At 31.0% G+C, this 13736-nt stretch overlaps 1 protein-coding gene across 1 annotated transcript in view; it reads left to right on the top strand.

Annotated features, from left to right (window-relative positions):
• The window catches only part of Ugt50B3 (UDP-glycosyltransferase family 50 member B3), a 35454-nt gene that overhangs the window by 18140 nt on the left and 3578 nt on the right, over positions 1–13736 (top strand). Inside the window, exon 3 of the mRNA XM_089697536.1 lies at positions 13582–13721. Coding sequence (XP_089553662.1) covers positions 13582–13721 — 140 coding nt within the window. The remainder of the gene's footprint in view (positions 1–13581; positions 13722–13736) is intronic.

The following is a 13736-nucleotide window of genomic DNA, read 5'->3' on the forward strand; positions in this document are numbered from 1 at the left end:
TTTGTTAATTACCTATCCTGCAAATGAAAAAGTATTATTCTTTTTATGATTTTATATGCTCTCAGTTTCAATTCTTTAAAAATCTATTTCTAGCTTCTTTTTGTTTTTCAGATATTGTGTGTGAAATATTTGTCTCACAGACTTTGTTCTATGCTCTTATGAAAGAAAATTAAATGCACTACAACTTTATTATACGAACTTCTCATAGAACGAGCGGTTTTTGCCAATATTTTGCTTCAAACGGGAGCAAAACTAAAAATTTCAATATTTCGGGAAAAATGAACCATCTTCGAATGGCCACAGTTTAGTCGTTATAAGGTTTAGAGAGCTGCGGTTAGGCTTAAATTGTTGCAAATTTAATAACCTTAATTTATGTACTGAATCATACTTGTCGGAAACGCATAGTTTATGACTTTTAGAGCAAAAAGTGAAAAAAGTCCAAAATTTTCGCAGTTTATCACGTGGTGCGCAGCGAGCACAACTTTTTCGAAGTTGCAAATTGGGATTTACATCACCCTAACTGATCCAAACAACATACCAAAAATTCAAATCTACATCGTGCTTTGCGAATTTAATGTTAATTTCCACTGGCCTATTATGTTGACCTGTGTTATCTATACTAATATTATAAATGCGAAAGTAACTCTGTCTGTCTGTCTGTTACTCAATCACGCCTTAACTACTGAATCAATTTGCATGAAATTTGGTATAGAGATATTTTGATACCCGAGAAAGGACATAGGATAGGTTTTATCCCGGAAATCCCACGGGAACGGGAACTATGCGGGTTTTTCTTTGACTGCGCGGGCGATGCCGCGGGTGGAAAGCTAGTTATGTCAATAAAGTTTATTATATTTTCGTACTAAAAAGCTCATAAATTGTACCACAGTCGGAAATGAAAGGTAAACGGGCACGCTTCGTATATGTTATCTTTTCCTAATAACAATCGGGTTACATAACATAACGTAACAGATTATGTCGGTTATGCTTTTATATGTGATTTCGAAAATTCGCGCATAACGTCTAATACGTTCTACATACAATTTATTAGAAATACTGAGTAATAGTAGATATTATATTATGTGGGAATGAAATAGTTTTTCGAAATATTTGAGAACCATCAAATCAAAATATTTTATCCTCGTTACCTCTGTTAGCTACCACAATCGAGAGTTTCGTACAGGAAATTATTGGGCGTCTCATCAAAATAAAGCTACTCACGGAAAATTAGCTTGATAGTAATCAAGTGCAAAAATGGGCGATGGATCCTGAACTAAACGTTAATTTGTTCCTCATTCAACACGTGACAGCCATACCTATAAGACGTGTATTACGTATTTATTACTATACTAGGTTTCCGCCCGCGGCTTCGCCCGCGCAATCAAAGAAAAACCCGCATAGTTCCCGTTCCCGTGGGATTTCCGGGTTTGCGTCATTTTCCCGGGATAAAAAGTAGCCTATGTCCTTTCTCGGGTATCAAAATATCTCCATACCAAATTTCATGAAAATTGGTTCAGTAGTTTAGGCGTGATTGAGTAACAGACAGACAGACAGAGTTACCTTCGCATTTATAATATTAGTATGGATTATTATATTATTATTGTGGTCCGCCCAATATGGTTATAATGTCGTCTATTGTGCGCTTACACGAGGCTATTCATATGATAATTGTGTTAACAAACAGAACACAAGCGAAGATTATTGAATTATTATTTAAATTTGTGTAGAATCCGTCCTTTACAGGGGTGAATAGGATACTTCTATTGTAGTGGTTTTTAGCGTCATAACTCATGACTAAGAAAAGGAACGGACGGGAAGTAATTTAAAAATAATCACCGTGCAGAACTGCATCTGTCTTTTATGGAGAGCCTATAGATAGAGCCTTTATAGGATATAACTAATATTATAAATGCGAAAGTTTGTGAGGATGTGTGTACGTGTATATTTTGTTACACTTTCACGCAAATACTACTAAACCGATAACAATGAAATTTAGCACACATATAGAGGATAACTTGGATAACATAGGATAGGTTTTATCCCTAAAATCCCACGGGAACGGGAACTATGCGGGTTTTCCTTTGAAAACGCGGGCGAAGCCGCGGGCGGAAATCTAGTAGGATATAAATGAAAACTACGCACTATATAATACATCTGTTCAAAACTTCGCCACTGCTTATAAAGCTTTAAAATTCTAATATTCAAATAACTATCTCGTTTTAATTTGATCCCTAAAAATTAAAACATAACCGATTTTAATCCAAAAAAAAAAACAAGCGCAATATTGCAATTGATTCCATTGTGTATCTTTCTATTTATTGGTGAAAACTACAAGAAAATCTATTTGGGTAGTTTTTAAGTTTGTTGCAATCAAATTTTGTTTCATATTATAATACTAGCGGTCCGCCCCAGCTTCGCCCGCGGTACCTACATGTTTAAACTATCCTATCTCTCAAGTTGGATCAAACTGCACATGGTGTGCGAATTTTAGAATTATAATTGGTTAAGTGGTTTAGGAGTCCATTGAGGACAAACATTGTGACACGATATTTATATATATAATTGTGTACTAATATGCACGGTGATACGTAGCATTAAATAGTTTAAATAGTTCATTAATAATCTAATTATGTATTTGATAAGGCCGTTTTGAATAATTTGCATATAAATTAGGTTTATGAGTAATTAATAAACAAACTGTTAAAACAAACTGTTAACAAACTGTCTAGTTTGTTGTATTTATATGCCAATGAACTATGATTACCCATTGTCACTGGTCATATATTTTTTAATATTAATTGTGATTGCGCATGTTACTTATTTTGTCTGTGTGTGTATTGAAAATATTATTTCTAATGAGTGAATTTTTTCAAAACAAAATACCTAGTAGGTTAAACTGCATAGAAATAAGGTATATCTTAATTCTTATCATTTAAAAAACTTCTAATCTGAATTGATATGTGATTCATTATAGAATTTGAATTATATCGATCAAAATTGAGTCGAAAAGAGATAGTTACACCCAAACATACAAGCATACAAACCATACAGGAGAAGCTACTCAAATCGTGATAAAAATTAAAAACTTTAAGCGCTGATTTTTCAATCCTTGGTTAAAACTTAATCATCGAATAACGTATTAAACTACCATTTCAAAAATATATTATATTTGTCCGTATTTGACAGTATACAGGTGACATTTTAAAAATATGTTCGTGTAATACTTTATTGGACGGATAAATTTTAACCAACGATTGAAAAATCGGCCCTTAATAGAATAAGGTAATTTTTCAACAAAAAGCTCTTATACTCGGTACTTGGTATGTTCCTACGTTTTCCTTTTTTGTCATATCTTAATTATTAAAAAAGATATGAATCTTTCAAAACGTAAGAAATAGGACAGATTTTCCGTTATGTTCCGTCTTCCATAAAACTAATTTTTGAACAATATACATATAAAAAAATCAAAACGTAGGAACATAACCTAAGCCATGAGGCATAGCGCGACAGCAATAGATAATAGGAAAACCTAATTTTGAATTCTCTCACTCGTTTTGTTTTATATACTTTATCTTATAATAACAACTCTAAAAGCGTCAAGGATATATTTTTTGAATGTGAAAAATAAACCTTTTCGTTAATTACATTTATACTCCAATAAGTCTTGTTACCACGGACATGTATCAAGATAGACTAAGCGAGTGTATGTACTTCCCGTGTCCAAACTAAGATTATGAAACTTACTTGACGCTGGCCTACACTCAGTCCGCGCTTGCAGTTCGCCAAGGAAAGACGTGAAGCTGAATAAAGTAAAATGCCGAATTACGCCGTTATAAACTGTAGAAACTCCACAGCTGTGAGTGGCCGAGTTAGCAGAGATGTTTCCTTCCACCGGTAAGTAATTTTCTAATCAGAATATGCACTATTTATTTTAAAATCAAATAAAGAATATCTGTGGAAAACGATCGTGACAAACACGGATACCAAATCATACGAAATGATTCGGAATACATTGCGGCTTTTACTTGGCACGGTAAAGATCGAGTCGTATGATAACAAGCAATGTATAGCGTCTTCTCATTTTTCTGTTCTCATTTTTCTGTCCAATTTTGTGGTTAGTGATGTTCATTTGATGCAACAGTTCTCGATTCTAATCGATTTTATAATCGAACAGAAAAATGATAATTTGAAGGAGCAATTTTTCAGAAAAAAAGGCATAGATTTTTTTTGTCAAAACTCCTTATTGCTTAGACTATGTTTGTTTTTTCAGTTTTCCAAGTAACCCGAACATAAAAGAAAAATGGATTGATGCAACGGGACATAAAGATTGATTGATTGACAGTTTCATTACTTTCTTTCGATGGCCTCTCTAGTACGTAGTACACGGTAACTCAATGGGCATATGTAAGAAAAAGCTAAAACACATTAGTTTACTTGTTAGAATATTAAAAGGTTTATAAATTTATTTTATCATTCCTCTGTCTATGGTAATTATCATTTTTCTGTCTTGAATCGATTTAGTAATCGATTACGATTCATTTATTTAATTACCTCTTAGACATAGATCTAGTTTGATCTGATTTCTTTCGATTTACTTCGATGGGATAGGACGATACTAGAATCGCCGCGCGAGTGGCGTCCTAATCGATTTAGCGTAAAATGAAATTACCATCACTAAAAAGCGCTCGTGACGTCATAACGCGTCAAGGTCAGTACAAAAAATATGACACGCTTGGTTTTCATACAGATCGCGGTACTTGCGTAGTCTATCTATGTCTGTGCTTGTTACCTTTATAGCGTAAGATATGGCTTTTTATTACACGTTTTATATTAGCTTCACCTGTATGTTTGTTTGTTTGTAACCGACTTCTTTGGGCGCGATTTTGACCCACTTTAAATGGCCAGATTTCGTTCAAACTTTGTAGATTTATTGAGGACCGATGACAATACACTAATTTGATAAAATTTTCTATTTTTTAGTTCGGTTTTCTATAAAAAGCGTGTTTTTTAGTTTTTTTTAACTATTATTATTTGCTTTTAGTTCATTTTATGTGTATACTGTATATTTTATACAATTATGGGCATTTAAAATACTTAAATTTAAAACCATTTAGTTTTTAGTTAATGGTTCTGTCAACGAAATTAACTAGGTCGTTTTAGCATAATCGCTTAAAGTTGCTAGCAAAAAATATAATAATTTAACATGTGGTAAAATTTTGCTTTCACTGTTATATAAATAATAAGAAATAAACTAACTTCTAACTTTCACGTGAATAAAGATGATCTTTATTTTAACAAAAAACGGGTAGGTATAATAATTAAATGACATATTTAAAAAAAAAACCGCCTACAAGTTGTCAGATATGAACCAAATTTAAATTCGACCAACCGGATGGCACTCGCCTTCAAATAAAAAAAAAGAATCATCAAAATCGGTTCACCCAGTCGAAAGTTCTAAAGTAACAAACCAAATAATGTACAGTCAAATTGAGATCTTCTGTTTTTAAAGTCGGTCGATTGAAATGTAAGTTTATCACAAATTTATGAACATGGAATTGTGGGTCATTAATCTGATCCCAGGAGAAATTTATTCGCTGGAAAATTAATTTAGAATTCTAAATGAAATAAACGGACGATCTAGATTCCATAATTTAATTATAGTGCTTTTCGTTTCATCCAAATAATCATTGAGTCTCTAATTTGATTATTCTCACGTGTTTATTTAATCTCGTAGTACGTGAATCAGAATTTATAAACGTTTTGTGTCTTATTATTTAGATTTCTATGTAAATAAATCATTTCAAAAATAATAAACTAAATAGACGTGAAAATCTCAATTTTTATACGACGTATTTGAGCCTATACCTAATACATTGGTACTTATATTAGCTGTTTGCTTATAAACTATAAGTAGTTACTTAGTTGAAAGTATAAGCATCGAATGCAATTGAATGCAAAAAGGCAATCTTTATACGGTGCACTATATTTCTGTAAAATATAAATAAATGTCATTGTAGATTTTATGTCACGTGCAAATAATTAAATAAGACCTCTGTAAAATGTCACTGTCTACAAGGTTATCAACCATATCCAAAATAAGGTGATTCCGTATGATATTCACTTAATAACCCTTAAACCGGGGTTAGCAACTTTCCAAGACCTTAATAATACTTAAACTGTATGAAGTATATAATTTTATTGAATTGTCTTGCTCTAAGGTTTTAATATACCTATTGAATTATTATCATAATTTTTTTGACTACAGGCATATTTAAGCTTCATGAGACTTAGATATTTAGTTTTACATTTCATCGTAATATTACGCTAATTCTGGAAAATCTAAATTAATTAACTCAACTTCGAACATTAGAAATTGTAGATTGGATTCTACTTTTCATAAAACTATAAAATCGATTGTTCTTAGAAAACAAAAGTTCGGTTCAAATTACATGCTATTATTATTAAAAACGTCAGAAAATCCATTTTTCCACCAGAAATAAGTAAAACATCTAAAAATTTAAAATACTTCTGCGAAACATAAACCCAAAATTTAACAAATTATTTAACGTTCATTTCTAAAAATCGTAAATAAATAAAAATTTCGATTCGTTTTATTGCCATAACCATCGAAGTGAATAAAAAAGTGAAGAAAATGGAAGCATTTTTATCAAACGCGCATAATTTTACATGCTATTTTGATAGGCTCAAATTAAAACATTTATAGAAGAATGAAGGTCAGTAATGGTTTTCATTCCCACGGCACTGAATAAACTTGATTGATGCTAAAACAATAGAATTGCTTAGATTTTGTATGTTAGTACACTTGAAATAATATTTTTATATGAGAGGAAGATTCATTTTTAAAGGCATTTTTTGTAAAAAATAAATTAAATTGATTTTTTTACTGTCATAGAATCATCTTGGGACTTGGCCGCACAGAATAGAATACAGAATACTAAAAAAATGGCCACACAATATAATAATAGAAAACAGAATACTTAGTATAAAAAAAGGAAGAGTCCTTTTATCCTATTAAAAATGTAAGGTTAGTGTATTCTGTGTATAAAATGATTACAACATTAGGTAAACCTCGCATAAGGTCTACATTAAAAATTAGAACATATTTTAAGACATTAAAAAAGAATACAAGCCAATAAGAAACAATTACACAATAGAAAGAAAACGCTGAGCAAATCAATCAGCCATCACTTCTGCCGTCCTTTAACTAGATAGCCGTTAAGCCCACGAAGTGAGTTTCGAGTAAATGGCAAAAAACACGGAAATCGTTATTTATTAAAAATTATGACACTTAGAATAATTATTGTGAGATACATCGATCGAAATTTAATTATATTATATATAAATAATAGTTTTTACCCAGAAACTGTTATAATTTATTTTTAAATTCATTTTTTCTCGTTTAGTTCAGCATATAATCTGAAAATTTTAACTATTTACTGGACAAGACGGCCGTTAACATACCATAGCGACGTTTTAGCTAAGTAATTTAGTATTTTTATTTTCATTTTGTGATTTTTTTTTATTTAGTAATAAAATGCTTACCTAAAACGTCGTGAAGCTACTATAACTACTTTTAAGCTATGACTTTCGCTTTAATTTAAATTCCAAAAACTTAATAATCAACGGTTAAGGGCTTTTAGATGCTTTTGTACTATGATTCTATATAGTTGTACTAAATTTTAATCTTACTAATGTTAAAAATTTGCTGCTGTCTGAGGCTTTGCTCTCGGGAATTACATCCTCTAGGTCAACCAATGGAAAGGAAAAGGATCAAAAGCTTTAAGGTTTAAGTATTAAGGATCTAAATTAATGGTTTTTGCGTCTGTTTGTGAGTAACAAGTATTGTAACTCTTTTACTAAATGACTCTTTTAAGTTGTTGATAAAATTAACCTTTATTTCTCGTCATGTTCACGTTTATTTCATTACAGGGGCTCATTAAGGGGTTAAGATTATAGATAAATCTTCTCGCTTTTCTTTTTGGAACCGTATTTTCATTTAGAATTGCAATTATAACGTTATTTTATAAATACTCTTCTGCGAAGCCATCATACGAGTCACGGATATGTGAGTACATAATATAGAACCACAAACAATGTAAACATTTATGTTTACATTGTTTGTACGTTTCCTGAAAAAAAAATTAAAACTTGTGCAAGAGGTTTTTAATAAAAAACACCCTGGTTTCAATAGGGCTTCAAGCTCTTACATGTGGGATGCTCTTAATAAATAATGTAGAACCGCTTATCAAATGATTAGAAGACTCTTTGTCTTTCAACCACATTTAGAAAATATAATATACCAGAATATGTGGAAAATAGCAGGAGGTAGAAAACTTTTTATTTGCTACCATGTAAAAAATACAAATCTTAATAATCTAATATAAAGAAAAGAAAAAATAGCAATAGTGGCAAAATGGTCTCCCGCGGGAAGGTCAAAGGTAGTGTACTCATAACAAATTTTTGTATTACCATCTCTAGTACATTGCTTGACAGTCGATTACTTATTCCACCCAAGTGGTATATTACATAATTAATAAATTGTTTTAAAAATTAAATACATAGTATAGACTGCCTATGTCTTCTTTCTCGGTTACAGAGACAAATCTGAGTCTAAACAGAGAAGTACGATTGAAAGTTCGCACTGTCGTGACCATTACCTACCAAATTTTCGTAACTTTGACTTGTTATATTTTCCGTAATTTAGCTGCTAGATTGTTTAAAACTTAGTAAACTTGATCAGAAATAATACGTCTTGTAAAAGAAAATCAAAAGCAATCGGTACTCTGCTTGGGGGCGACATTATTTCATCATCACTCTCATCCCCAAAACTGATGCATCACCAGAATCGGATAACTGCCTTTTAGCTAAAAAATGAGGGTTAGCTGCTTTGTAGCTAAGCAAAAAAGTGTTATTAGAATTTGTCCTAAATAAAATTACTTAACTAAAAAAGCGTTAAGGGCGAGTAACTGCAAATAAGGTAAGGATTTCCATTGGAATAGTTATATGAAAGCTTATCATAAAGCAGTTATAGTCCTTTTGCGTCTCTATAGTCAAGTATAATCTGATAACGTACTTTTAGTCAAGTAAAAAGCTAAAAAATAATTATTAAATCTGGCGGTTAAGGTACTTTAAAGGAAATTTAGCGAAGTAGTGTTGGTTAGACGCTTTCAAGTTATGGAATCGCTGAAAATTGTGCTATTTAACGGCTTACAATATTTTCATATCTCTATAACTATTAATGCTAGAGAAATGATTCTTAGACAGAAAGATAGAGAATTTTGAACTCTGTCACCCTACATTTAAAACTGAAAATTGACCATTTGTTGGTTAACGGCTTTTTAGTTAAAGGACGGCAGACTTGGCATTTTGCCGCCAAAACACACCATAACTTTTGATTACGTTGACCTTGGTGACGTTTAGCCGCACAGACGCAGAATAATTCTCACATCATTACCCCAGTTTATAAAATTATAGGTCTGTGTCGTGTTTGACATTTGAGGTTCACAGATAATTCTAGAATCTAGAATTAGAAATAAATCGCATTTGTTTACGTAATACATCGTAATTAATTCTCTTTTAATATTTTTTGTAAACAAAGTATTAATAAAGTAAATAATTTAGTTATATTAATTTAATATTAATTATAAATTACAAACGATTGACTATTAGGTTGTATGATGTATCTCACAACAATTTAATGAAATTTTGATTAAATTAAACAGGATGTTTTCATAATTCCGTAACGATGTTTATGAGGATATAAAAGAAGATAAATATTGGAATTACCTAATTGAAAATGTACTGTCAATACAAATTTAATTTTTTTCTTTCTATTTTTAAACTTATTGATGAAAAAAATTCAGTTAAATAAAGACCAATGTAGTAGAATCAGTACATTTTACCTGTTTAAAAATTGTTTTACATAAAAGATTTTATGTTCATTTTGAAGTGAAACTTCTTTAGGCGCGTAGAGAGTAAAATTTCAAGGTCGCGTCATAGCAATACCGTCACGTCATGGAGTAAGGCGACGATTTCGGTATCTTTGAATCTTGCCAAAAAAGTTTCACTTCTGACACGTGAGCTCGGCACAAACGCTCTTTTTCTAATATAAAACAAAAAGTAATCGAATAAACAAACATACACGACGCAATCACCTCGAGCAACCCGCAGGGACTGCCTTTTCTTCGTTTTAAATTGCTTTTCACATCCAATAACTTTTATTATTTAAATATAAAATATATATATGTACCTTAGTTCGAGTTATTAACGAGATGAACGAAATGCAATCGAATTTGGAATGAATTTGGTTTAAAATTGTTCTGAATTAATTTCTAATATTACAAAACATCACAGAAAATAAATCAAATCTTGACGATACAATCTACAAATAAATAAGTACCTATATAAAAACTTACAGTTAAATCGTTATAAACGTTACATATTGTTAAGAAAAAGTTTTATATTATATTATTGCTCAAATAATGACTGCCATAAATATTAATTTTCGAAAGTTCAAGGAAGTGTCGTTCTTGTAGTGTGTAGGTTACGAACCATGGTAAAATCAGCAGACACAGCTTTTAGTTCTGAATATTACGTAAATAATTGACATAAGAGAAAAGTAGTATAAATTGGGATTTTTATGACTATACGTTTCAAGACTATATTATGTTTCAAAATTTAAGCTGTGGTTTAATTTTCTGAATAAAAATGAGTCATTACTAGATAATAAAGGGATAGAGCAGGAATTGACATTGAAAACTGTTTTTATATAAGACTATTAGACTAGAGTAGATAATTTTTGAAACAAAAAAAAAATCGCAGTCGGATGAAACCCATTAGAAAAGGAGGGGAATATGATAAAAATGTAAGGAAAAATAAATTACGGTCAATCCGAGTTCGGGAAGCGGGAGGGGGGAGCTTTTAAGAGAAAAAAATGGTTTCTCTCGATTTCCGACACAACTACAAGTCCTATAGAAAAAAGTTCAACGGCAAAGTTGTAGGTAATTAAAAGTTCTACAACTTTTGTATTCACAATTTTTTCACATAACCTAAAAATTTAGGTGAAAAATTAAAAAACCAAGTTTTTGGTCTTTTATTTCTATCTACTTCAAAATTTATTTTTTTTCTACGAAATTTGGTGGAAACTTACTTTATTATGTCCCAAATACACTGTAATTTATTTGATTGAAAATATTTATTTTTTCACCTTATTTTGAATAAATACCAAAAAAACAACCTAATTTTCAATCGAAAAGTCACCCGTCAAAATATGAGCTTTTTTCAAAAACTTGGGGTGCTTTTTATTCATTGAAATCTCTACTTTCATATGGTGTAAAAAAAAATAAACACCACCATAGTAAATGTTCTCAGGAAATGCATACAAACAGTCTGAAAATTAGCTTTTACTAAATCAGGCACACTTCTCGAACTACCTGAAATGTTTTTATCGACATCATTTTGCTTTTGAATATGCTGTAAAATATTAAACTTAGAACAGATAATTATTTTTCTTTTGAAATATTACCGAAAAGCCGATACAAGAGAAGATGTAGAGTTCAAGAATTGTGCCTGATTTAGTAAAAGCTCATTATCACACTGTTTGTATGCATTTCCTGAGAACATTTACTATAGTGGTGTTTATTTTTTTACACCATATGAAAGTAGAGATTTCAATGAATAAAAGGCACCCCAAGTTTTTGAAAAAAGCTGATATTTTGACGGGTGACTTTTCGATTGAAAATTAGGTTGTTTTTTTGGTATTAATTCAAAATAAGGCGAAAAAATAAATATTTTCAATCAAATAAATTACAGTGTATTTGGGACATAATAAAGTAAGTTTCCACCAAATTTCGTAGAAAAAAAATAAATTTTGAAGTAGATAGAAATAAAAGACCAAAAACTTGGTTTTTTGAATTTTTCACCTAAATTTTTAGGTTATGTGAAAAAATTGTGAATACAAAAGTTGTAGAACTTTTAATTACCTACAACTTTGCCATTGAACTTTTTTCTATAGGACTTGTAGTTTTGTCGGAAATCGAGAGAAACCATTTTTTTCTCTTAAAAGCTCCCCCCTCCCGCTTCCCGAACTCGGATTGACCGTAATTTATTTTTCCTTACATTTTTATCATATTCCCCTCCTTTTCTAATGGGTTTCATCCGACTGCGATTTTTTTTATCTTTTCATTATTTTCAAAGGCTTCTACCCCAGTCTATATCCCTTAAAACTATATTCTATAAAATCTAGAAAATAAAATGTTTTAACTGTTGCATATCTGGGCTGGAGCTGAGCTTTTATTCACTAAATGATTTCCTTTCGTCTTCCTCTGTATCAGACTGGATTAATTAGATCCCACGAACTTTTCCTACGATCATTGCTATGAGCGCCCCGATCGGGCCACGACACAATAGATTTTCTATTGTGTCTGTGTATGTGTATTTATTTAATGGGAGTAATGCCAATGCTCTGTGGGGAAACTGTTTTCAGGAACTCCTAGTAGGTACTAAAGCTCTATGGGATAACTCTTTAGATAATTCAGAACAGATATTCCCAAATAAAATTGTTTACCGATTTCTAAACGTGTTAATCTGTTTAACATTGTTGTTGTTATTCCGCTATATAGTGTCATAGTGATGAATAGTCTTATTTGTTCCCAAATAAAGTTAATATATTTATCCTCTTCACTTAACTGACTTGACACTTCCCTGTAAGTCATTTATCATTCACTTATCGTGTAAATGGGACATTTTTACGGAACATTTGTAACCCTGGGAATAACCGTATACACGACTTAGGAATTGAGAAAAATTACCATATTATAGGTCAAGACTATATGGACTGCTTTGCCGGGATTTTTTGGTAATGTTGAATTAGGATCTTAGGAAACAATTTATGAATGTGAAGAGATCTGACTTCCGAAGGGGCAATTAAGGTTTGAGATTAAAATTAGGGCTTCATATAATGTATTAGATTTATTTCTGTCGTATCTTCTATGCTAATATTGAAATTAAATTAAGGACTTGTTAACTATATTATCTTCCAATACTAATTTTTTAAAGAGTTTTATGGAAATTTAAATAGAAAACTACACTTTTACCTATGCCATGTATATATTTGTATTTTGTATAAAGTACCTATTATAATATTCTAAATACTGATTTAAATTATAATACTCGACTCGAGGCAAAATACAAATGAATATAATTTCAAAATTTATTTTGTTTACTTACTTGAAAAAACTTGAATCGCAGTTTTCATAAGAAATGTATGTTTGTCGTTCTTGCTAATTTACATGCTCGTTAGTAGGGTATAAAGATGTAAAGAGCTTTATGGATGCCTTTTTGCCTCACCTTTTTTGTAGGCGTTACTTTTTATGTTGCTCCCTTGGGAAAATAACTTAAGAATATTTAATTAATAGGTAGAAATTTCCAGTCACTAGACATGAAAAAGTGAAGTATGAGGTTTTTGATACTTGAATATAACATGTTATACAATGGAAGCTTTTTTTTTAATTTTAACAGCTGCAGCGGTAACAATAAATTAATGTTTATTTTTTTTTTCAGGGGTCGCGATGGCCTATATTGTGCTTGCCGATTTTGCTGGCTGCGTCGGTCTGTGGCAGCGACATTCTAATGGTAACAATGGGCGGTACAAAGTCTCACAAAATACCTTTTTGGGAGCTTGCCAGAGGGCTAATTAGAAGGTGACTTTATATTTA

Source organism: Colias philodice, chromosome 7 (assembly GCF_061535455.1).
Source record: "Colias philodice isolate Cphi_HAF_F1 chromosome 7, ilColPhil1 Martin Lab GWU primary, whole genome shotgun sequence".
Classification (NCBI taxonomy): Eukaryota; Metazoa; Arthropoda; class Insecta; order Lepidoptera; family Pieridae; genus Colias; species Colias philodice.